Source organism: Dendropsophus ebraccatus, chromosome 3 (genome assembly GCF_027789765.1).
Source record: "Dendropsophus ebraccatus isolate aDenEbr1 chromosome 3, aDenEbr1.pat, whole genome shotgun sequence".
NCBI lineage: Eukaryota > Metazoa > Chordata > Amphibia > Anura > Hylidae > Dendropsophus > Dendropsophus ebraccatus.
In genome coordinates this window covers 185,058,278-185,082,276 of record NC_091456.1, presented here as the reverse complement: position 1 = coordinate 185,082,276, position 23,999 = coordinate 185,058,278, and the positions used below count along the sequence as shown (strand labels likewise).

Genomic DNA, 23,999 nt, shown 5'->3' with positions numbered 1-23,999 from the left:
CTACCCCAAGGGCACACATGCACAGAGAAGAGGGCCCGAATGCAACATGGATGGAGCCTGGTAAATTATACATCAGGGTGCAATGGTGGAGGAGCTGCAGTGTCCAGAAGTGTTAGATTAGGCATCTTAAAGGGGTTGTCCAAGCCTTCAAAAACATGGATGCTTTCTTCAAGAGACATCACCACTCCTGGGTGGGTGGGTTTTGCAGTTTAGTTCTATTAAAGGGGTTATCCATCGAAAATCTTTTTCTTTCAAATTAACTGGTGTCAGAAAGTTCTACAGACTTGTAATTTACTCCTATTAAAAAAATCTCCAGTCTTCCAGTACTTATCAACTGCTGTATGTCCTGCAGGAAGTGGTGTATTGTTTCCAGTCGGACAGAGGTGGCAGCAGAGAAGACTGTGTCAATGTCAGGAACTCTCCAGAGCAGGAGCAAATCCACATAGAAACCTCTCCTGCTCTGGACAGTTCCTGACATGGACAGAGGTGGCAGCAGAGAGCACTGTGTCAGATTGGAAAGAATACACCCCTTCCTGCAGGACATACAGCAGCTGATAAGTAGTGGCAGGCTGGAGATTATTTAATAGAAGTGAATTACAAATCTTTGTCACTTTCTGGCACCGGCTGATTTGAAAGAAACATATTTTGGTGAACTACCCCTTTAACATTAAGCAGTCTAGTATAGACCCTGATATACAGTATACAGGGTCTATACAGTATATATATCTGTCAAAGGAACAATATAGGCTCATCTACTGCATGACACTGACACCCTCATACCTAACATTAGAAGTCAGCTTGTCTTCCTTCCAAAAAAAAAAAAACATGTTTCTGATTGTCACTAAACTCTGGATTTAATTTTTATTTCATCTCCATGTTGTGATACACAAGAAGAAAAAAAAAAACATGGTGTTATGTTTGTATTGCAAAGCAAAAAGCAAAAAAAATTAAAAAAAGCACTTTCCAATTATCCACCACTAGATGGTAGTATAGCGTACTACAATCCATGTATCTAAATCACAGTGCTTTGAGCTCCACTGTGTTCATAACCATGTCCCATGATAACAGCACTCCCTGTGGCCAGGGGTGGTATTGCGGGTAGAACAGTTCAACTGTGAAACGATGAAAACTAAATGCCAGAATCACTTCCGCTTAAAATTTTATCATTTTTCAATGCCGAATAACAGGTCCGCTACGGTGATTTCCCGAAATCTTCTTCATCTACATTAGTTTTGATATACAATGATATAAACATAGACTGGGACTATTCGCCCTAGGGTCCTGTGAATACAGATTCGAGTGGTTGATGTAAAATTCTTATTAACCCCTAACTTATCTGTAAGTGGCGAAACAGACGACTGTGAACTTGACGTTACCCAAAAACATAAGCAATGGACTTCACGATGCAAGAGTCAGAGCCAAAGGCCTACAGAGCGGCCTCCGCGGGCCCACATCCTCAGTACCAGTCCCCGGCAGACTAGGACCTCAGGGTCTTAGTGTCCGTCCTCTCAAGGGAAATAAATTATAGGTGAGCTAGGTCGTCCTGGAGGTCCAAGCCTTGGTGGTGACAATGCCGCGTGAGATCCTTCAGGGGTGGACGCCATATCTACAGTAGAGCATAAGGTGGTCCGCTATTAAAAATATAAAGTCATTTGTACAAGGGCTGATCGGGGAAGACATCTATGTATAGGGCTAATGTAAGTGGAGTGTCAGCTCGGCTACGGTGCAGCATCTTCCAGTAGCCGCCACTCCATCCTCCATGCAGCCGGCAGGGGTCGGGTCTTGTTGGCGCAGGAGACCTCGGCTTGTTTAGAGCGATGGCTTGAGGTGAATGGCAGAACTGTTTGGTCGAGCGGCGAGGATATAAAGAACATTCTCCTTCAGGAAGGCGTCCCAGGTCACCTGTCTGAGAGAGAGAGACATGTCAGTGATTATATGTTCTCTTCCCTCAGCTACCGCTGACAGCTCTATTGGTCTTCTGATTGGATGCTACAGCTGTCAATCATATATGAGAGTCAGGGCCAGGAAAGCTTTTAAAAGGGTACTCCGGAGGGGAAAAATAAAATATTTTTTAAATCAGAAAGTTATATAGATTTGTAAATTACTTGTATTTAAAAATCTCAAGTCTTCCCATATTTATCAGCTGCTGTATGTCCTGCAGGAAGTGGTGTATTCTCTCTAGTCTTACACAGCGCTTTCTGCTGCCACCTCTGTCCATGTCGAGAACTGATCTGAGCAGGAGAGGTTTTCTATGGGGATTTGCTGTTGCTCTGGACAGTTCCTGACATGAACAGAGGTGGCAGCAGAGAGAACAGTGTCAGACTGGAAAGACTACACCACTTTCTGCAGGACATACAGCAGCTGATAAGTACTGTTTCTCAGTTGGGAAGTACCCCCAGTTTATAACTCTAGTATAAAGAAAGATAATCCAGCAACAATCATAGTGCTATAAGTACGGTCTAAGGACTGAATCTGCACACATGTATATCTTGTTCCTATGCTGTTTTTAATATGGATTAAAGGGGTACTCTTTTTCTTTCAAATCAACTGGTTTAAGAAAGTTATATAGATTTGTAATTTACTTCTATTTAAAAATCTCAATTATTCCCATACTTATCAGCTGCTGTATGTCCTGCAAGAAGTGGTGTATTCTCTTCAGTCTGACACTGTGCTCTCTGCTGCCACCTCTGTCCATGTCAGGAACTGTACAGAGCAGGAGAGGTTTTCTATAGGGATTTGGTACTGCTCTGGACAGTTCCTGACATATAATACTCTACACAGATCTGAAGCTTTCTCACCGTGTATACTGACCCCATAGACCCCATAGGGGGAGATTTATCAAACATAGTGTAAAGTGAAACAGGCTCAGTTGCCCCTAGCAACCAATCAGATTCCACCTTTCATTCCTCACAGACTCTTTGGAAAATGAAAGGTGGAATCTGATTGGTTGCTATGGGCAACTGGGCCAGTGTAACTTTACACCATGTTTGATAAATCCCCCCCACAGGGTCTATGGATACACCGGTATATCCCCTGGAGTCAGTATACACTGTGAGAAAGCTTCAGTTCTTTCCCTTCAGCCATCTTTTTCTGTTTCATGTTGACAATTATCATTTTTATTTAATGTTTTTTTTCTTTTTTCTTGTAATTTTTTTTATCTCGTCTGCCAAATCTGGCAATGTTCTCAGTTCAAGTAGTAATTTGTGTCAGGCGGCTTTTTATTAGCTGTATAATTTAGGCGTAGCGAGGTCTTTAAACATTTGAACACACAGTAATAAATTAGGGCTGAGTGATACGCAGCAACCAGACGTAGTCATTACAGTCAGAAGTAACAAAAAGGGGGGAAATTAGAGGCTAAATGGCGCCTAATGATACCGGATTCGGGGAAATAATTCAGGGGAAGGCGGCAGGAGCTTGATCTGTGATATATGGGCTCGGGAGGAAGTTATCTGCAAGATTCCTCCGCATAGATATGGCTGCGATTTCCTAGGTCGCTGATACAGTCCATTGTGATATATATGTTACAGTGAAATGATAGAATCAGGGATTTGATCAAATCCCCAGAAACGATGTAATGACCGCGCCATTCCATCATTTCCCTAGGGAATTGATCAAATCACTGACCCCTTTCAGGGAAATGATTGGATGACCTCTATCATTTCCCCCTGTGACATAGAATTTGTTTACCGTATCCCCTCTCTACTCCCCCAGCCTGTCTGATCCCCGTCTGCCTCCTCTCTGCTCCCCGTTCTGCTCGATTCCCCTGCTACGCGCCTCCTGCTCCCCCAGCCTGTCCGCTCCACTCCTGGTCCGCCCCCATACGCTCGCCGGGATGTGTGCCGCTCTGCTTCCACCGCCATACGCCCCCCATATGCCTGCTGGGGAGGTGTGCTGCTCTGCTCCCCCACCGCTGTATGCCTGCCAGGAGTTCCCGTCCGCCCCCCATCGCCATATGCCTGCCGGGGAGGTGTGCTGCTCTACTACCCCGCCGCTGTATGCCTGCCAGGAGTTCCCGTGCCTGCTGGGGAGGTGTGCTGCTTTGCTCCCCCGTCCGCCTCCACTGCCAAACATAGAGCCGGGCGACTCCTCAACCGTTCATTCCATCATTTCCCTAGAAGGGGTCAGGCATTTGATTAAATCCCTAGGGAAGTGATGGAACGGCGCATTCATTCCATAATTTCCCGGGATTCTATAATTTCACTGCAACATATAGATGGACATACAATGGGCTGCTCACTGCACACCAGGTTATAGTAGATGATATATATAGATATATTATAGATGATTAACAAACTATACTAGTGATGAGCAAACATCGGAAATATGTCTGGCTTCGGACGCGTGGCCGAACACAAACACTCGGCATTCAACTCCTGGTGTCCCACCATGTGGCGGAACCCGGCCATTTTTCTAATGATTTCTCATCACTAATCCTAACCCCTGTTACGACCGCTAAATGGCTGAGCTGCCTTGAGATGTCACGTCTCAAGCCACAGCTCAGACCAGGAAGCAGCAGCGGGACTGGAGAGCGGGGTGGCGCAATCCGGGACCCGGCACTGGAACAATAAAAGCCGGAGGACAAAACTCCAGCCGGAGTACTCCTTTAACTTTTAGTGTTAAAGAATCCATGATGCAGCAAGACAGCGGTGCTTTATAGTATTATACAGTACGCCAGGGGTCCACTTACCTGTTCTCGTCTGGGTCTGTGGTTAGTGGCACCTTTTCTTGGCTTTTCCCACTTGTGCTGCTGGCTGGGCTGCTCTCAGACATGGGCCCAACATGGCTTATACTGGAATAGATGGTAAGAACACATAAACATTTCAGCCTTTATATATAATAATAATCACCATTGTTATCTGTGACATAATGTGAGTCACGTGCAGGTGTAAAGCTCACCACCACCACCAGTATCACGGAACCTGCTAGAAGCATACTAACAGGTTTCTTGTCCATTTTTGTAAATCACTTCTTTCACTAATAAAGAAGTTTGGCTGCTGGGTGTTCACTGTCTGTTGTTCGAATTCCTTCTCTAGTAACAGACGGACCAAGGAGGAACACAGGAAGTGGGGGAGGGGCTTAGCTACTGTTCTGTACAGAAAAGGGAAGACCAAGCCAGCCTGGGTTGTATACCTCAGCCTGTTCAGTCAAGGGGACTTTCACCAGCACCAAGTCATGACATAGTGATGAAGAGTACAGTGGGCATTGTGCTAGGCCGGAGAAGTAAGGGAAAGGAAGTCCAGGTGTGTGTACTACTGGCAGAGAGTCCAGCTCTGGTACATTTCCACTGATATTCAGTGTCTCCTTGAAGGGGTTATCCAGCATTAGAAAAACATGGCCACTTTCTTCCAGAGACAGCAGCACACCTGACCTGGAGACAAAAGTGGTGCTGTCTCTGAAAGAAAGTGGCCATGTTTTTCTAATGCTGCATAATCCCTTTAAGGCTGGCTTCAAATAAGGCAGTACTTTTTTTTTTTTTTTTAATTTCCACAGCAATTTTGAGCCAAAAGCAAAAATGAGTAGATGTGTAAGTCCTTTCTTAATATTTCCCATTCCTTTTGAATCCTCTCTTAGTTCTTGGTCACGAAGTGCTGGGCGCAATAGCAGCTTAAAGGGGTTTTCCGATTTAAAAATACTTTTGGCATATTCACAGGATAGGGGACAATTATGAGATTGCGAGGGGGTAGATCCATAACGAAGAAGCCGGGTCACTGATACAGAGATCCCCGGGGGGCATGTAGGGACTCCCCACAATTTCATACTTGTCCCCTATTTTGTAAATAGGGGACAAGTAATTTTAAAGGAGATATCCCGTGAAATTGAAAAAGGGAGGAGGCGCGAGGGTGCAGGGAAATACTAAACAAAGTAAACTCACCCGCCCCCATGCCCCCGTATTGCTGCTCCTGGGTCCCACTGACATCACTCCCTGACTGGCCGCCTGATCTGACTGATAGCAGGAGTCGGCTTCATGAAAGTCTATGGCATCGACTCTTATTAGCTAGATCAGGAGTGAAGTTCATAGCCATGTGCTTCCTCTAGCTTTATCTAATGATCTTAGGAAAACGGCTTAACCAAAGGGAAGGAGTCACCGACCCTCCTCCCCCCCCCCCCAGGCTCCTGCCCTTTGGTTAAACCGCCTCACCTCAGCCAAAACAAAGCGACCGTTCTCCGGCTGAAATACTTGACTACCGAACGCAGCATTGTGCGGCCATATTTTATATTTAACATCTCGGCCGCTCTTTTCGTTCCTATATTAATGGCGAGGGCTGGATAATGGAATAAAGAAGCCGGTGAATATTAGGAGGCCAGTAATGGAGTCTCCACATCTCCCTAATCCGATTATCAGCCCATTGCTTGGAGAAAATATCATCTTTTATTGTTGGATAAGAGAGTAATTATCTTTTATTAACGAGACCATCAGGGACGTTCTGTTCTGCATGTTTAGTGGCTGAATTAAAACCTAATTTCCCATAATGCAGGATGTTATATCTTAGCGCTGTGAGGATCCTGCTGAGTTATCTTCCTGCGAAATGATGTTGAAACAACAATAAAAACCTATATACCCTATTAAAGGGATAGTTCACAAAAGAGGGCTCTCTAGAAGCGGGTGATATGTTGCAAACACTGTGGAGACAATGATTTGTACACCTATATAAATTATACATCAACATTTATTACTTGAATCTCATCAGTCAAACATCGCTATAAAAAACCTTATATAGGTAAAACTAATAGTAGAAAGCAATCTAGATGTATAGGAAATACATAAAATTTGCATAAAATACCTAACTAGTATAAAAATAAAAGGGTAGGACAGTGGAAAAGTAAAATCTATGTGATAAAATGAAGACTTATGTGTATGGGGAGCCTAGTGAAGTTACCGGCGCCGGGCCCAGCGCAGGCAGCTCACCTAAATGATTTTAGCAGTAGTCCCAAATCTCGAGGTCTGGCATGAGCTCGTATCGCTGTGTGGCCGTTGAAATAATTGTATTAGTGTCCTGGTGAGACAGCTTGCTTTTCAGGTTATACACTTTGAGGTGAAATAAAGTGATATTTGAATGACAAATGGTGGAATATCCACCTCTCACCCTGTTGGTGGTCGCTCTCACGGTCCGATATGGTGTTGTAGCGGTAATCTGTGTCTCAGTCAGTTCGGCTTCTTTGAGATCCGTGCAATTAAGATCTGATACAGCACAGTGAGCTATTTCATGCTGTTTGCGGCGTCCGCATGCATGTGAGCGCGCGCTCTTGCTAACTGCCGCTTGGTTTAAATGTCCAGGCAGATACGGCTTAAGTTCGGGATCTATACTCCAAAAATCAGTGAATTTAAAAGGCTCTGTTATCCTTGGTTCTTGAACGCGTTTCAGGAGATCTACTTGTTCCTTTCCTCAGCAAAGAACTTTGGATAACCCTAGTACAGCCATATCAGTTTGGACTTTATATCTGTTCCAAACATATCTACAAGACCCGTACTGGATCGTTCCGGATGGTTTTGCCATGTTTTTCAGATCATTTTGTGCCATATAGTTATTTTGTATAGTCACTTATATCCCGTATAAAGTTATATAAATGGGTACATAATCTGGTACATTAGACTTGATGTTTCTTATTTCTTTTGATGCACTCCACTCGACATAAAATCAAGATAGGAGTGTTTATCTGGACCTGTAAAGGGATGAGTATCTCCCTGTGTGTGGGTACATACCAGATTATGTACCCATTTATATAACTTTATACGGGATATAAGTGACTATACAAAATAACTATATGGCACAAAATGATCTGAAAAACATGGCAAAACCATCCGGAACGATCCAGTACGGGTCTTGTAGATATGTTTGGAACAGATATAAAGTCCAAACTGATATGGCTGCACTAGGGTTATCCAAAGTTCTTTGCTGAGGAAAGGAGCAAGTAGATCTCCTGAAACGCGTTCAAGAACCAAGGATAACAGAGCCTTTTAAATTCACTGATTTTTGGAGTATAGATCCCGAACTTAAGCCGTATCTGCCTGGACATTTAAACCAAGCGGCAGTTAGCAAGAGCGCGCGCTCACATGCATGCGGACGCCGCAAACAGCATGAAATAGCTCACTGTGCTGTATCAGATCTTAATTGCACAGATCTCAAAGAAGCCGAACTGACTGAGACACAGATTACCGCTACAACACCATATCGGACCGTGAGAGCGACCACCAACAGGGTGAGAGGTGGATATTCCACCATTTGTCATTCAAATATCACTTTATTTCACCTCAAAGTGTATAACCTGAAAAGCAAGCTGTCTCACCAGGACACTAATACAATTATTTCAACGGCCACACAGCGATACGAGCTCATGCCAGACCTCGAGATTTGGGACTACTGCTAAAATCATTTAGGTGAGCTGCCTGCGCTGGGCCCGGCGCAGGTAACTTCACTAGGCTCCCCATACACATAAGTCTTCATTTTATCACATAGATTTTACTTTTCCACTGTCCTACCCTTTTATTTTTATACTAGTTAGGTATTTTATGCAAATTTTAGGTATTTCCTATACATCTAGATTGCTTTCTACTATTAGTTTTACCTATATAAGGTTTTTTATAGCGATGTTTGACTGATGAGATTCAAGTAATAAATGTTGATGTATAATTTATATAGGTGTACAAATCATTGTCTCCACAGTGTTTGCAACATATCACCCGCTTCTAGAGAGCCCTCTACATTGGTACATATTATTCATTCATTTATATCCTGTGAGCGCTGGGATAGTGGTGCACTCGAAGAGGGTGGATTCCATCCGTAGGGGTTAGGTGTAGCAGACCTCCACTATTTTTTATAGTTCACAAAAAACTGGTGCTAGCAAGTGCCAGAGATTTGTAATTTACTTCTATTAAAAAAATCTCCAGTCTTCCAGTACTTATCGGCTGCTGTGTGTCCTGCAGGAAGTGGTGTATTCTTTCCAGTTTGACACAGTGCTCTCTGCTGCCACCTCTGTCCATGTCAGGAACTGCCCAGAGCAGGAGAGGTTTTCTATGGGGATTTGCTACTGCTCTGGACAGAGATGGCAGCAGAGAGCACTGTGTCAGACTGGAAAGAATACACCACTTCCTACAGGACATACAGCAGCCAATAAGTACTGGAAGACATTAGATTTGTTTTGTTTTTTTAAAATAGAAGTAAATTACAAATCTCTGGCTCTTGCCGGAACCTGTTGACTTGAAAGAATTTTTTTTTGTGAACAACCCCTTTAATACATAGGCAGGTTTTCCTGACCCCTCCTCTATTACATCATTGTCTATTTATTTAAATGAGCACTGTGTAATGGCATGAGGATATGAAGACATGTAATGGTATTATATCTCTATTATACACAATAGATAATGGATTACAGCTTATACAGCATCAGGTAAGATGGCAGCTCCTATAACAATGTACAAAAACTTACATAAATAGGAAAAAATGTTCCAGTAAGGGACTAGGCATATTCCCTTTAAATAAGCTCTATGGTAGTTCCACACTCACATCGACAACACACTCTCCCCGATTTGCTATCATGCCAGGATAACGCAGAGGAATATTTAGGCAAAGCTTATACATGACACATGATCGGAGTATCGGAGATGTCCTCTCACCTGACATTACACGACACGGTCTCTTTAGACTGCTTGCGGAACCAGCCATGCTGGGCCCTTCTGCACTCACTGCCGGTGATCAGGCCGTCATTATCCTGGTCCAGGGTCAGAAACGTGGCCCGAGCTCGCTCCCGCTCCTTTACCGATAAAAGCCTCAGCAGCGAATTCTAGACAGGACAAATTACACATTACAGGAAATGATGACAGGCTTCACGGAGAGAACGCCATGAGTTATTATTACATGGTGGCCGGGAGGTTACCGCTTCTGCATGGCGGCACTGAGGCACAGACTTCTAATGGAACTTATTAGTCTGGGTTTGTGTAAACATTCCCATACACTCCATCTGTATTTCCATTCATAACAGAACTAAGAGACCTGCGGTAATCTCGCTATTTGTGAAGACGACTGACCTGTGAGCGCAGCTTTTGCAGTAAGCAGATGGACTCATGGGATAGGAAGTCAGCCCACTCTATCTGCCCTTTCTTTTCGGGGTCCATGGAGGAGAACTGGAGACTGGCCTGTTCCTCCAGCTCATCGCTCAGCTGCTTCTCCTGCATTCGCCGGTTCATCAGGTGCTTGTAGTGGAGGAAGTCGTCCAGGTTAAGAGTACATTCTGTGTGTGAGAGTAGTCATCCACAGAGAGCGCATTAATATACATATCATAAACAGATACATAAAAAAGCAGAAATGTAGATATAAAAAGCGTGTAAAGGTATCCCGTAAAGGGGTTTTTAGAAAAAAATAACTTTGCTTTCTTTAAAAAACTGTGCCACACCTGTCCTCCTTACCATTCACTTCAATGGAATTTAAACTGCAATACCACTCACAAACTGAGGACTAGAGGAGCACTGTTTCAGGAAGAGAGCTTCTAAATTTTTCTAACTGAAAAATAATTACTTTCAGTTTTAATAGCTAGACCAACCTGATTCTTGCCTTATACTAACCCCCCCAGCATGTCTTTATTATTCTGACACGGCCACTATTAATCCCACCTGGTCCTGCTGTCTAAGGGTGTGTTCACACTGAGGAATCTGCACGGAGAAGTTCCCGCCGATTCCACCACTCGCCCCTGCACGCTCCCACATGCATCTTCGCCTGTCCCATCGACTCCAGCGGGTGTCGCCGTCCGCCCATAGAATTGACATGCCCATTCTTTATTCAGATGGCAGAATCTGCCTGACCATAGAATGGAGTCTATGATGACTCCTATCATTGTTTAAGCCTCAACAGACCATTTTGCCGATCCTCGCCTAAGAATCGCGGCTCTACAGCACAAGCAGACCTGTACTTGTGTGACCCCTCTCCAGACGATCATGGCTTTCGAATCCCGGCTCTACAGCACAGCTGGATTTCCACTTCTATGACCTCTCTCTTGCCGAACATCACCTAAGAAGCCCTGCTCTGTAGCACTGGTGGACCTCCACTTGTATGACCTCTCTCTTGATGATCGTCTAAGAATCCTGGCTCTATAGACAGACCTTCACTTGTATGACCTCTCTCTTGCCGATCATCGTCTAAGGATCCTGGCTCTACAGCATTGGTGGACCTCCACTTGTGTGACCTCTCTCTTGACGATCAACGCCAAAGAATCCCAGCTCTACAGCACAGTTGGACCTCTACTTGTATGACCTCTCTCTTGCCGATCATTGCTTAAGAATTCCGGGTCTACAGCACAGGTGGACCTCCACTTGTATGACCTCTCTCTTGACGATCATAATCTAAGAATCCTGGGTCTACAGCACAGTTGGACCTCCACTTGTATGACCTCTCTCTTGCCGATCATTGCCTAAGAATCCAGGGTCTACAGCACAGGTGGACCTCCACTTGTATGACCTCTCTCTTGCCAATAATAATCTAAGAATCCTGGGTCTACAGCATAGGTGGACCTCCACTTGTGTGACCTCTCTCTGGCCGATCATCGTGTCAGAATCCTGGCTCTACAGCACCGTTAGACCTCCACTTGTATGACCTCTCTCTTGCCGATCATAATCTAAGAATCCTGGGTCTACAGCATAGGTGGACCTCCACTTGTGTGACCTCTCTCTTGCCGATCATTGTGTAAGAATCCTGGCTCTACAGCACAGGTGGACCTCCACTTGTGTGACCTCTCTCTTGCCGATCATTGTCTAAGAATCCCGGGTCTACAGCATAGGTGGACCTCCACTTGTGTGACCTCTCTCTTGCCGATCATGGTCTAAGAATCCCGGCTCTACAACATAGGTGGACCTCCACTTGTATGGCCTCTCTCTTTCCGATCATTGTCTAAGAATCCCAGGTCTACAGCACAGGTGGACCTCCACTTGTGTGACCTCTCTCTTGCCGATCATGATCTAAGAATCCTGGGTCTACAGCACAGGTGGACCTCCACTTGTGTGACCTCTCTCTTGCCGATCATTGTCTAAGAATCCCGGGTCTACAGCATAGGTGGACCTCCACTTGTGTGACCTCTCTCTTGCCGATCATGGTCTAAGAATCCCGGCTCTACAGCACACGTCTACCTCCACTTGTATGAGCTCTCTCTTTCCGTTCATCGTCTAAGAATCCTGGTTCTACAGCACAGGTGGACCTCCACTTGTATGACCTCTCTTTTGCCGATCATGGGCTAAGAATCGTGGCTCTACAGCACAGGTGGACCTCCACTTGTATGACCTCTCTCCAAATATATCCTTAGTAATTGACAGAGATTTGTGATTATTGTGTGTTTTTTTGCCATTTTGTTATGGTTACATGTACCGGCAGAGATGAGAGCTCCATGTAGGTTTTTATCAGCAAACAGGAACTAATCCGAGTTTCTCCCTAGGTCTCAGAGCTCAAGGTGCTACTTTTTTTTCCCACACCCAGAGTCTAATAATATACTGGTAGTTAGGGATTTCTCCGGAGGCTCCGTGCAGTATGCACACATCTGTTACAGGAAAATTACAGCTGATGGGAATATAGGAGGGCTGCCGAGTGTATGAATCCTCTGCTTGGTATAAAACCTGTTTAGACAGTCCTCAAATACTTCATAGACTTCAAAACCATGATGGCATTTCATTAAATAGGATTCAGGAACAGTTGAAGGACCGCAGTATAACATGCCTGGTCTAGAGGGTTGGGTTACAACAAACACAACTGAATTGGTCAAGAAGAGGAAGATAATATTCTGCAGTGGCCCAGATTCTGGCCCAAAAATTACATCCAAAAAGTTCAGGAAAAGAGATTTCTTTAGTTGACCTAAGAGCCAATTACTTGCTCCTGGGATCTACAGCTTTCTTAAAGAGGATGTGCCATCAGGTACATCCTCTTTAATATGACCCACGGATAGAAGGGCGTCATCATGGGGAAGCCGGTGCCACGGTCCGTTTTTTGAACTGCGGCCCAAATCCCATTTATGGCGCCGTTCTATTCACGGGTACCGGGGCTGAAGCGGAGCGCGCTTCATAGCAGGTGGGGGCCGGCTGCAATCACCATTAATGACACGCTGCAGCGATCGCGCTGCAGCGTGACATTTACTCCTTAAATGCCGCGGCGCGGCCGCAGTGTATGGCTGCGTTCACACTACGTATATTTCAGTCAGTATATGTATATTTCAGTCAGTATATTTCAGTCAGTATTGCAACCAAAACCAGGAGTGTATTAAAAACACAGAAAGGATCTGTTCACACAATGTAGAAATTGAGTGGATGGCCGCCATTTAATGGCAAATATTTGCTGTTATTTTAGAACAACGGACGTTATATTGAAATAATGGCCGTTATTTGCGGTTATATGGCAGCCATCCACTCAATTTCAACATTGTGTGAACAGATCCTTTCTGTGTTTTTAATCCACTCCTGGTTTTGGTTGCAATACTGACTGAAATATACGTAGTGTGAACGCAGCCTTTAAGTGTCCCCAGGAGTCCCCTGTCACTTACCGATCGGGACCCCCGCAGTCACACTCGTTAAAACGGACCGCCGGAGGTCTCTCACCTGCCTCCGTGCGGTCCGATCGGTGCTCTGGTCACTGGGACTGCACAGGCAGGCTCAATGAGCAGAGCGCTGATAGCACTGATCAATGCTATGCCTATGGCATAGCAATGATCAGTGTACAAAATGAAAGTTGTGTATGTACAAGTCCCCCAAAGGGACTTTAAATGTATAAAAAAAAAAAAGTTAAAATCACCAATACACTACCCCAAAACCCCTCCCCCAATAAAAGTCTAAATCACCCCCTTTCCCATTATATAAATAAAACATATAAAAATAAATAAACATATAATATACCGTAGCGTGCGTAATTGTCCGATCTATTAAAATATAACAAGCGTCATTATGAACAGCGAACAGCGTAGACGAAAAGAGGGATAAAAATGCGCGGATTACCCATTTTATGTTACATTATATAAAAAAATAAATTAATAAAAAGTGATCAAAACGTCCGATCTTCACAAATATGGTATTAATAAAAACTAGAGGAAAAAATGACACCCCATACAGCCCCGTAGGTGAAAAAATAAAACTGTTATAAGCGTCACAATAGTCCCATTTTATTAATAATTAATTGCCCAAAAAAAGGATTTCATTAAAATAAATATATAACATTAGAGAATCTGTGTAACCTGCATATGGTTGTGTTCGGACTGACCTATAGAATAATAGTATCATGTCGCTGTTACCATATAGTGCATTACGTAGACACAGGAACCCACCAAACGTTACCATATTGCATTCTTTTTTACGATTTCACCTATTTATATCTTCATAAATAATATATTTGGGATTCCATCATACATGTTATGGTAAAATGATAGACGCCATTACAAAGTACAACTATTCCTGTAACAAACAAGCACTTACATGGCTTGTAGATAGAAAACTGAGAGTGCTAGAGCTCTTAGAAGGGGGGGAGGAAAAACAAAAGCGCAAAGATCAAAATTTGCGCGGTCCACTGGGTCATTTTGGGCCTGGTCCTCAAAGGGTTAAACTTGCAGCCCCGTGCCCAACGGACGTGGCCTAGAGTGTCTGTGCATTAGGCTGGCACAACCTCTCCGTCCCTCCTCCCCGCCCTCCTCATCATTAGGAATGCTCCAGGCAGATTGTCTCCTATTCCCCACCTGTGTCAGCACAGCACATGGGCTGGATCGTTAAGGACCTGTACAATGTTCAACATGGAGAAAATGTTCCAGTGGCAATTCCTAATGATGAAGAGGGTGGGGAGGAGGGACAAAGTGGAGGGGTGGTGCAAAGTTAGAACACAGATATTCTAAGCCACACCCGTTGGGCACAGGACTGCAAGTTAAAAAGTAGTTTTTTAGGACAATAACTGCATCACCTGCAGGACAGATCTTGGACTAAAAGCAGCTATCCGAAGGTACAAGTGGTTTGGGGGGGGGGGGGGGGGGGTCATATTATGGGTACAGAGTCGCTTTAAGGGGATTGTTCTGGTTGTCTCAAAAACGCCATTGCCATTTTTTTTTTTTTTACTGGCGTTTTTGTCACCTTTTGTGGTCCAGCAGCTAGGTCATGTGATGGCAAAGTATAAAAAGGTTCTACAGACAAAATCGCCTAAACCACAAAAAGGATTATTCACACATAAAGTCAAAAACAGCAGAAAAAATACAAGAAATAAAGAAAAAACAAAAAAAGCGCTGTGTGCCGCATTGGTGTTTTTTTCTAGTGTTTCTAGTTCTAGTGTTTTTTTGGCTTGAAAAAAGTCAGACAAAAGGCAGGTGTATAAGTATTTTTCAGCCTGGGTCTATGAAACATTGTCACTATACAGGTAGAGGGTAGGCCCAAATGTGGGAACCTAGTCCGATAACAACAGCAACGTGTTCTCTACACCTCAATGACGTGATCCCACTCAGCAATCAGTCCTCTATGCCAGTGACGCCTTCCTGTTTTTGTTTTGGCCCTGAGCCCCCCCCCCCCATGACGTCAGGACCGTATACCCGTTCGGTTTCCCTCCTATTATTTCCCGATGCGCTCGGAGCAGCAGATGTTCTATAGGATTGATTGCTAATGAAATGATTGCTTCTTGTAACAAACCCAACTCGAACATGCAGCACCGGCTTTAATTAGGCAATTACAAACTGAAAAATTGTATGTGTGGCAATAAACAAATAGGAAATGTAATTATGGCTGAGAGTACTTGTGACATGTGGGTAATCAGCACGCCGGAGACGGCGGGGAGAGGCTGCACAGGGGCTGCTGGAGACTCCTACCGTCATCCGCTTACCAGCCCAGACCATTTCTATTTTTATATAAATTAAAAAAAATTTTTTGCAATTTTTTGCAATTTTTTGGTGCAAAAAAAAAAAAAACTATAAAAAAATACCCTCTCTCCCTGAATTGATATTTCAATCATTAAAGCAAATGAGGGGAAGTAAACCGATCTGTTGTTTCCACAGTAATTGCAACAATGGACTGAAAACTCATTAGTCTCGGGCATCAGATGCCCATTGACCTCAATGGTAAGCAAGCCGATATATAGACAAGCCAGTGTCGATACGGAATGTTTTCGCCCATGGCAGCCCAGCACCGTGAAGGTCGATGGTTGCTTTTGGAAGAAAGCAGCCGTGTATTTCTTACTTCTATTTAGGAGTATTAGTTTAAAAACCTATAAAAAGACAATTTTAAAGGGGTACTCCAGTGAAAAGATTTTTCTTTGAAATCCACTGGTGTCAGAAAGTTATATAGATTTGTAATTTACTTCTATTTCATAAAATCTCCAGTCTTCCAGTACTTATCAGCTACTGCATGTCCTGCAGGAAGTGGTGTATTCTTTGCAGTCTGACACAGTGCTCTCTGCTGCGGCGTGGTGGGACAGGGAGTCAATCTGTTGTTGCCTACAGCCAGTGGCATAGCTAGGATTCACAGGGCCTCATAGCAAAATATTTTAAGGGGCCCCCTTTCCCTAAGCACAACACAAAGCACTGTGCATACATCTGCTTTACTGCTGGTGCACTGATAACCCCTGACCTCTGCATGAAGCTCTGTACAATTTCCTACTTGATTGCCAGCTGGAGAACAGAGGTTATCAGTGCAGTGAAGCAGAGATCTCTGTCTTTTGCTTGTTAACCCTTTTTTTGTGTTGCAGCCTGTAAGTAAACATTGGGTCACTTACACACTGCAGTACATAAGGGGTTAAGCAGAAGGACACATGCTCTTACCTTCTCCCCGGGCCCCCCTCCTGCACGGGCCCTATAGCAACTGCCTACCCTGCCTCTATGGTAGCTACGCCACTGCCTACAGCATCTGTGCCCTAGGCCTGCAGAGCCTTTCTATACTAGTTGGCCTGTAATGCAGCGGTTTTGGCCGCCATGTTTGGGCACGGCTCATTATATGGGAAAACCCCCCCTGCATGTGACAACAAAGGAAATCTGTGATGACAATGAGCTCAGCTGCTGGATAGTAAGGCCCCCGGGGTATACAGAGACTTTATTATCCTGTCTGCTAGATAACAAGGGCCGGGGAGTATACGCTGCAGTTATTACGCTGGGATGGCTGCGTCCTCACCTGGGATCACTTTACATTGACTGAACGTCTCCATCAGGCTGTACATCTCCTCCTCCGTCAGCAACAGGTTCAGATTGTCCTGCGGGGAAAGGAAAAAAAACACACACATCAGATATGTAGACAGCGGCCTAATGAAATGTCAGACAGAGACAAGGCCTGGATGCTTCTCTGATTGAAAAAATCTACCAATACTTATAATGATGGGAGGAAAGTTGTCAATGAACAGGAGTAGAACGCACTGGCTGTATGTGACAATAGATAACATATAAATGCTGTGTTAAAGGGGAACTCCAGAGGGAGGGGAAATGTTTTCGCTTTAACTGGTATCAGCAAGTTATAAAGATTTGTAATTGACTTCTATTTGAAAATCTTCAGTCTTCCAGTACTTATCAGCTGCTGTATGTCCTGCAGGAAGTGATGTATTCTTTCCAGTCTGACACAGTGCTCTCTGCTGCCACCTCTGTCCATGTCAGGAACTGTCCATAACAGCAGCAAATCCTCGTAGAAAACCTCTCCAGACTGGACAGCAGCTGATAAGTACTGGAAGACTTGAGATTTTTAAATAAAAGTAAATTACAAATTTACATAATTTTCTGACACCAGTTGATTTAAATGTAATTGTTTTCTTCTGGAGTACTCCTTTAGAGAGAGATAATCCTTTTATTTTTTATCACAGTCATACCTGTCCGCGCTCCAGTGCCATCTGGCTCCTTGGCTGAGCGGACTCTGTTCATGCCTTGTGCATGGTACTGCATCTACTGCTTGACTATGCTCCAGTGTCCCCGTCTGTGTCCTGTCCTCCTCAATATGTTTATAAAGGGTGCCGATGGCAACAACGGCCGTAGTTTTATGTAGTGTGAACATAGCTTAAGGATTGGCAGTGCTCCTAATGGGTGCCCCAGGATGCACTGTGGATGAAGGTAAGCAACATGCCCTCCTCCTCAGCGTCTCCTGTGCTATAGGGACATATCAGCAGGTTATAGTCGTCTAACCAGCTGATAGTTTCCCTTTTATATAGTTAGCAACCTACATATAAATGACATAAAATAAAGAAGGTGTGTACAAGGCATATACAGTATATATATATATATATATATATATATATATATATATAATCTACATATGCTAAACTGTCTGGACTACATAACTACATATACACAGTGGTGCCTTGGATTACGAGCATAATTCGTTCCGGGGCCGTGCTTGTAATCCAAATCCACTCTTAAACCAAAGCAAATTTTCCCATAAGTAATCAATGAAATGCAGAAAATTGGTTCCACACCCCAAAAATAATGATTTATTAATCTGAATAACATGTAAAACCAATTAAATTAATATCTCATATGCATGCATATGTCATATTATAAGTTATAGTAAGGGCATAAACCTGAAAATACAGCAGCAGTTTGTAGATACAGGAGCTGCAGATCCCCATAATGCAGAAGTGTAGTACAACAGGCTGGAATAGAGGAGCAGGGCTGCTGTCAGAGGTCTGTGTGGTCACGTGACAGCAATGGGGAAGGGGGTGTGTCCAGCATGGACCAATCAGTAAGTGAGAATCACAGAGCTGTGCAGGAGGACAGTGACAGAAACTTTTCTATACAACAGTGTGAATGGCTGAGTATGTGTGCAGGCACATTATAGCAGTAGTGTGTATAGCTGAGTGTGAGTGCAGGCATAATATGGCAGCAGTGTGTATAGCTGAGTGTAAGTGCAGGCACATTATAGCAGGAATGGAGAGGATAGGAAGCACAAGGGCTGAAAGAGACTGAAGGGAGCATGAAGGAATGAGCAGGGCAGATGTGGACACAGTATAGCAGCACTCTCTGTCCGGGGAGAGAGGGGTTACAGCTATGGAGAGATTACCTCCACAGTCCTGTCCCCTGATGTAAGCCCCAGCCTGAAGTGGATCTGCTATGATTTGGAAGGTGAGGGAGACTTCCTGGGTCAGAGTACAGTGCTGTTGACCCCGCTATGCAGACCATGCCCTTCCCCCCCCATCCATCCTGAACAGGGAGCTCTTAAACCAAAGCAATGCTCTTAAATCAAGTTACAAATTTGAAAAACTGTGAGCTCTTCTTTCAAAATGCTCTCAATCCAAGTTACTCTTAAACCAAGGTCCCACTGTATATATATATATATATATATATATATATATATATATATATATATAGGCCATTGATTTGCTATTACCCTCTGATATAGTGCCGGTATATTACTAGGATCTGTCACCACTTTATGATCTGACCACCTGGACCTCCAATGTTCCTGAGAACTATAAAATCCCACTTTATGAAATGGACAGATCTCATTAGGGGTATATATATATATATATATATATATATATATATATATATATATATATATACATATATAGTAGTTTTATAGTGGATTTTTTTCAATTAAATATCAGTAAATCATTTCCATCCATCCTATGCGGGTTGCACATGGATTTATTGAAGTCCCCTTCGGATGCATGGAAGAGATGAACAGGCTTCTATAATCCGGTATGAAATCCTTCGATTTCTATGGCAGTCTTCATCCGCAGCTGTCAGTTTTCTGCCCCGACGTGTATCAGCAACGTCCTCTGTCGTTCGCCTTCCCCAGGGAACACGCCGCGTATTTATTATGACAGTAAATCAATGCTCGGGTCCTTCCAATAAAATCCAGAACAATATTAATATACAGAAAGTACAAGGTAATTACGGCCATTAATCTCCGCTCACACTCTATTCCCTCTATATTAAAGCCTGGCGGGGCAGAGAGCGTATAATACGCGGATAAATGATGGTATATAGCTGAAATCCACAACGTACAGACTTCATTTCTGTAGTCACGGGCTGTGGGGCCGGACGGGTCATACCGTATACTCGGCTCGGCCAGAACATTTGTCAAACGCTGACAGATGGGATTTGCATACGTTTATCTGATGTAGTAGAGCTGAGTTTGTCTTACTGTCTGGGTACTCCACTGACTTTTTTTTCTTTTAAATCAACTTGTGTGAACAATTTAAAGGGTTATCCAGTGAAAAAAAAATTCTTTCAAATCAGCTGGTTTCAGAAAGTTATATAAATTTCTAATTAACTTCTATTACAAAATTTAGTGTCTTCCAGTACTTATCAGCTGCTGTATGTCCTACAGGAAGTGGTGTATTCTTTCCAGTCTGATACCGTGCTCTCTGCTGCCACCTCTGTCCATATCAGGAACTGTCCAGAGCAGTAGCAAATCCCCATAGAGAACCTCTCCTGCTCTGGACAGTACCTGACATGGACAGAGGTGGCAGCAGAGACCACTGTGTCAGACTGGAAAGAATACACAACTTTCTGCAGGACATACAGCAGTTAATAAGTACTGGTAGACTGGAGATTTTTAAATAGACGTAAATTACACCTCTATATAATTTTCTGCAACCAGTTGATTTGAGAGAAAAAGATTTTCGAGAGAAAAGCTCACACACAGATTTTTGTGTCTTCAGCAGAAAGCAGCAGCTCAGAACTGGGGGAAGGAGACTGAATAATAACAAGTATGGAAGGAATTGTTAGTCTCACCATGGGCAACAACATATCAAAAGTTATGTTTGAGTGAAATATCCCTTTAAGGTTCGTTATAAGAAGAATGTAATTTTTTATAACAAGTCCCCCCTGGACGTACAGAATGGCCGTAACACACACACATATTATGCTTGTGTATAACTGGTCTTTCAGGTGTTAACCGGCCAACAAAACGTTCTCCGTCACTAGACCAGGTCTTTCAGTCTCCGTCCTGTGTGCCGATGATAGAAGAGCACGGTGTCTGACACATCTCCACAGGCGTCGGAGGAGATTAAAGTAGACGCGAGATCCCACTGCAGGAGAGGAATAATAATACACAGGGAGCGAGCAGTGTAAAACTGCAAGGAAAGCAAACAGCCGCCCCGGCCTACCGCGGAGAAGCTTCAAAGGGAAAAGCCAGCTTAGTGAGAAGGCATTCAATGAGCCCAGACCAGATTCCCGATACGGACAGCGCCATCAATTCCAGAAGCCGAGCATCAACAAAGAATTAAAGCGGGTAGTAAAAGTCCTTGACTTGTCCTTTTCTATCAACTCGCTTCTACTTTTTTTTATTGACTTTACCTTTAGTAGTTGCCTTTAGAGTCCTATTAATGGCTCCTGATACTCAGATACCACCAGGACTTTTTGTAGGGCAGAATAGTGGGAACAAACATGCAAGAAGACAACACAGACAGTAGGGACTATCAGAGGATAACAGGGCCAGAAAACTCAATAAGAAGAATATTGGAATACACCAGAGTAATATCTAAAATTAAAAGGGTTAAAGTGTCACTGTCGTTTTTTGTTTTTTATTTTGCAGAAATCAATAGTACAGGTGATTATAAGAAACTTTGTAATTGGGTTTATTAAGCAAATATGCCATTATCTGTATTCAAAAAGATTTTCCCCAGGTCCCCCCCTCCTCTCTCTCATTCACTGCTCATTATGGGGAAATCTTGACTCTTTTACATCAGTTGTGCCCTGTGTAACCTATGAAGAGGGGAGGGGGGAGGAGGGAGATTGGTCGCCAGCAGAGAGCAGAGAACAAAGGATTACACAGTGGGAGCTGTGTAAAAGCCGTATTCAGAGGTCAGAGAGGTCAGTACTTACTTCAGAGGATGTAGCTGTAAATGAACTCTTTGTTGTCCTGTTTTAGTGCCTCATCTCCCTCCACCCCTCCCCTCTTTATAGAAAACCATGAAGACAGGGGGGAGAGCTTCAAACTGCTTTTTCATGATAAAAATACATTTTTCGGCTAATAAACACAATTACTAAGTTTCTTAAAATCGCCCGTATTATTGATTTCTGCCAAAAAAAAAAAAAAAGAAAAGTAAACAACAGTAACACTTTAAAGGGGGCTTTCTTCCAGAAACAGCACCTCTCCTGTCCTCAGTTTGGTTTTGCAGCTCAGTGCCTCCGAAGTGAATAGAACTAAATTGTAATACCACACAAAACCTGAGGATGGGGGGATGGCGCTGTTTGAGCAAGAAATTAACTGCACTTTTTGTAATCCTGGATAACCCCTTCAGACGCTAAAAACCTACCTAGACAGAATGAACAGGACAAAGATAGTCCAGGGAAGGATAGCAATAGCAATAAACCAAAACGCCAGACAGGATACAAAGAAACAAAATGAATCCATATACAACAATATAACCAGACTGAGGCAGACCGGACAAGACAGTGACACCTGAAAGTTCCTAGCAACAAACAATCAATTGATCAATCAATCAATCAATCAATCAAACATGACCAGCAATAAAAACAGCAAATGGATCCATTATGCAGATTGAGAAATCCACTCAGAACTCCTGTAAAAACGTATATATATATATATAATATACAAGCAGATCATGCGGCGGCCTTGCAAAACAGCTTTTAGTAAGTATTAGCATTTGATTACTGGTGGCTGAAGAAGTTGGATGCAGCCCTAGGGAGTCTGGAAAAAACATAACTACAGCCTATGGCCTATGCTTGTATCCGTGTTTTCCAGGACTCCCTACAACTTCTTCAGCCACTGGTAATGAAATGCCGAGAGTTTGGGTTTGGATGAACCCAAATATGCTTGAAGGTCAGTCCTCACTAGTAGTTATATTCCTTACATTACCCATTGCCTAGTGCCCAATCAGATCCCCTCCTGTTTGCCCTATATATATTGTGGGGTGGGACTGGTTGTAGGTTTGTTCAGTTTTTAGTTGTTCCAGTCACCAGTATATGAGACAGGCTATCTTCACATAGCCTGCTGACCATGTTTTTCCAGGTCCTGGCTGCCACCAGAAACCTTCTGTTATTTCTTCTGACTACTATATCCTAGCCATGTCTGGCGGTGAAGCTGTGGTGAAGGACGGGACTAACCTATCCACGCTGGGGGACTGTCTTCTCTACTTCTGCTACCACTGAAGGAGTCTACAAGGGTATTGGGGTACCAACACTAATCAGTAGTTTAAATAAGTGCAAAGGCTGAGTCTCTACTGCAACTTGAGGGTCTCCTGGACAACTAGCTCTTCCACTAGGTGGATCTGAACTCCCTGATCGTGTGTCATTCTGATGCCCACGTGGTAGCATAGGCAGATGTGTTTTCCTGTGGATTCAGGACTTGACTTAAACAGCCCCAGCTGAGCCCTAATCCGTAGCCGTCAGCAGGGCCGGCGTCAGCACCAGGCATACTCGGGCAAGTGCCGGGGCCCACAGTGCCTCAAGGGGCCCCCCTGCACTTGCCCACACCATTTCTTCCCCTCTCCCTCCTCTCTCACTGCGCTCACACACTGACACACATCGCACTGTGTGCAGGTGGTGAGCACACACAATCATTACCTGAGGCTGTGGGGGGAGGGGGGATGAGCCGGGCGCAGGGATGAGGGGGGCGCTGGTGAGCCACTTAAGTCATTTTGTGGCTCCTCCAGGCCTCAGTCTCAGCGTCGGACCAGAGGAGAGGGGGGCGGGGCTCACTGCACGGCAGCCTGTAGAGGCCAAACAGCAGGTCAGGGCCCAGAAGCCTCCTCACAGTGCTGTCTGTGCTGTGCTTCCCTGCCCCCTCCTGTATTCATGGGTCTCCTGACCTCCACAGCGGCCCAGGCAGAGGGAGAAGATGTAACAGGACTGCCAGATACAGAGGTGAGTGTAACAGGACTGCCAGATACAGAGGTGAGTGTATGTGTGACTGAGTATACATGCATATGTGTGCAAGTCTGTATGCTAGTGTTGTGTGTGTAAGTCTATGCAGGTGTTGTGTATGAGTATCTGTCTATGTGTGCTGGGAGTAGGAAGGTAGGGTCACCTGTGGCATATCTGCTGCAGTGGATTTATTGCAGATTTTCCCCTTTACTTTCCATGGGGGAGTCACAATATGCAATAAATCCACTGTTGTATTGCTATTTTTT

The 23,999-nt window shown here is 44.1% G+C and overlaps 1 protein-coding gene across 1 annotated transcript in view; it reads right to left on the bottom strand.

Moving 5' to 3' along the window:
• Positions 1–613: 613 nt before the first annotated feature.
• The window catches only part of PHF24 (PHD finger protein 24), a 106,428-nt gene continuing 83,042 nt past the window's right edge, over positions 614–23,999 (bottom strand). The window contains exons 4-8 of the mRNA XM_069964866.1: positions 17,090–17,168; positions 10,025–10,227; positions 9,614–9,780; positions 4,688–4,789; positions 614–1,906 (exon numbers count right to left, since the gene is read on the bottom strand). Of these exons, the coding sequence (XP_069820967.1) occupies positions 1,810–1,906; positions 4,688–4,789; positions 9,614–9,780; positions 10,025–10,227; positions 17,090–17,168 (648 nt within the window). The 3' untranslated portion in view covers positions 614–1,809. The remainder of the gene's footprint in view (positions 1,907–4,687; positions 4,790–9,613; positions 9,781–10,024; positions 10,228–17,089; positions 17,169–23,999) is intronic.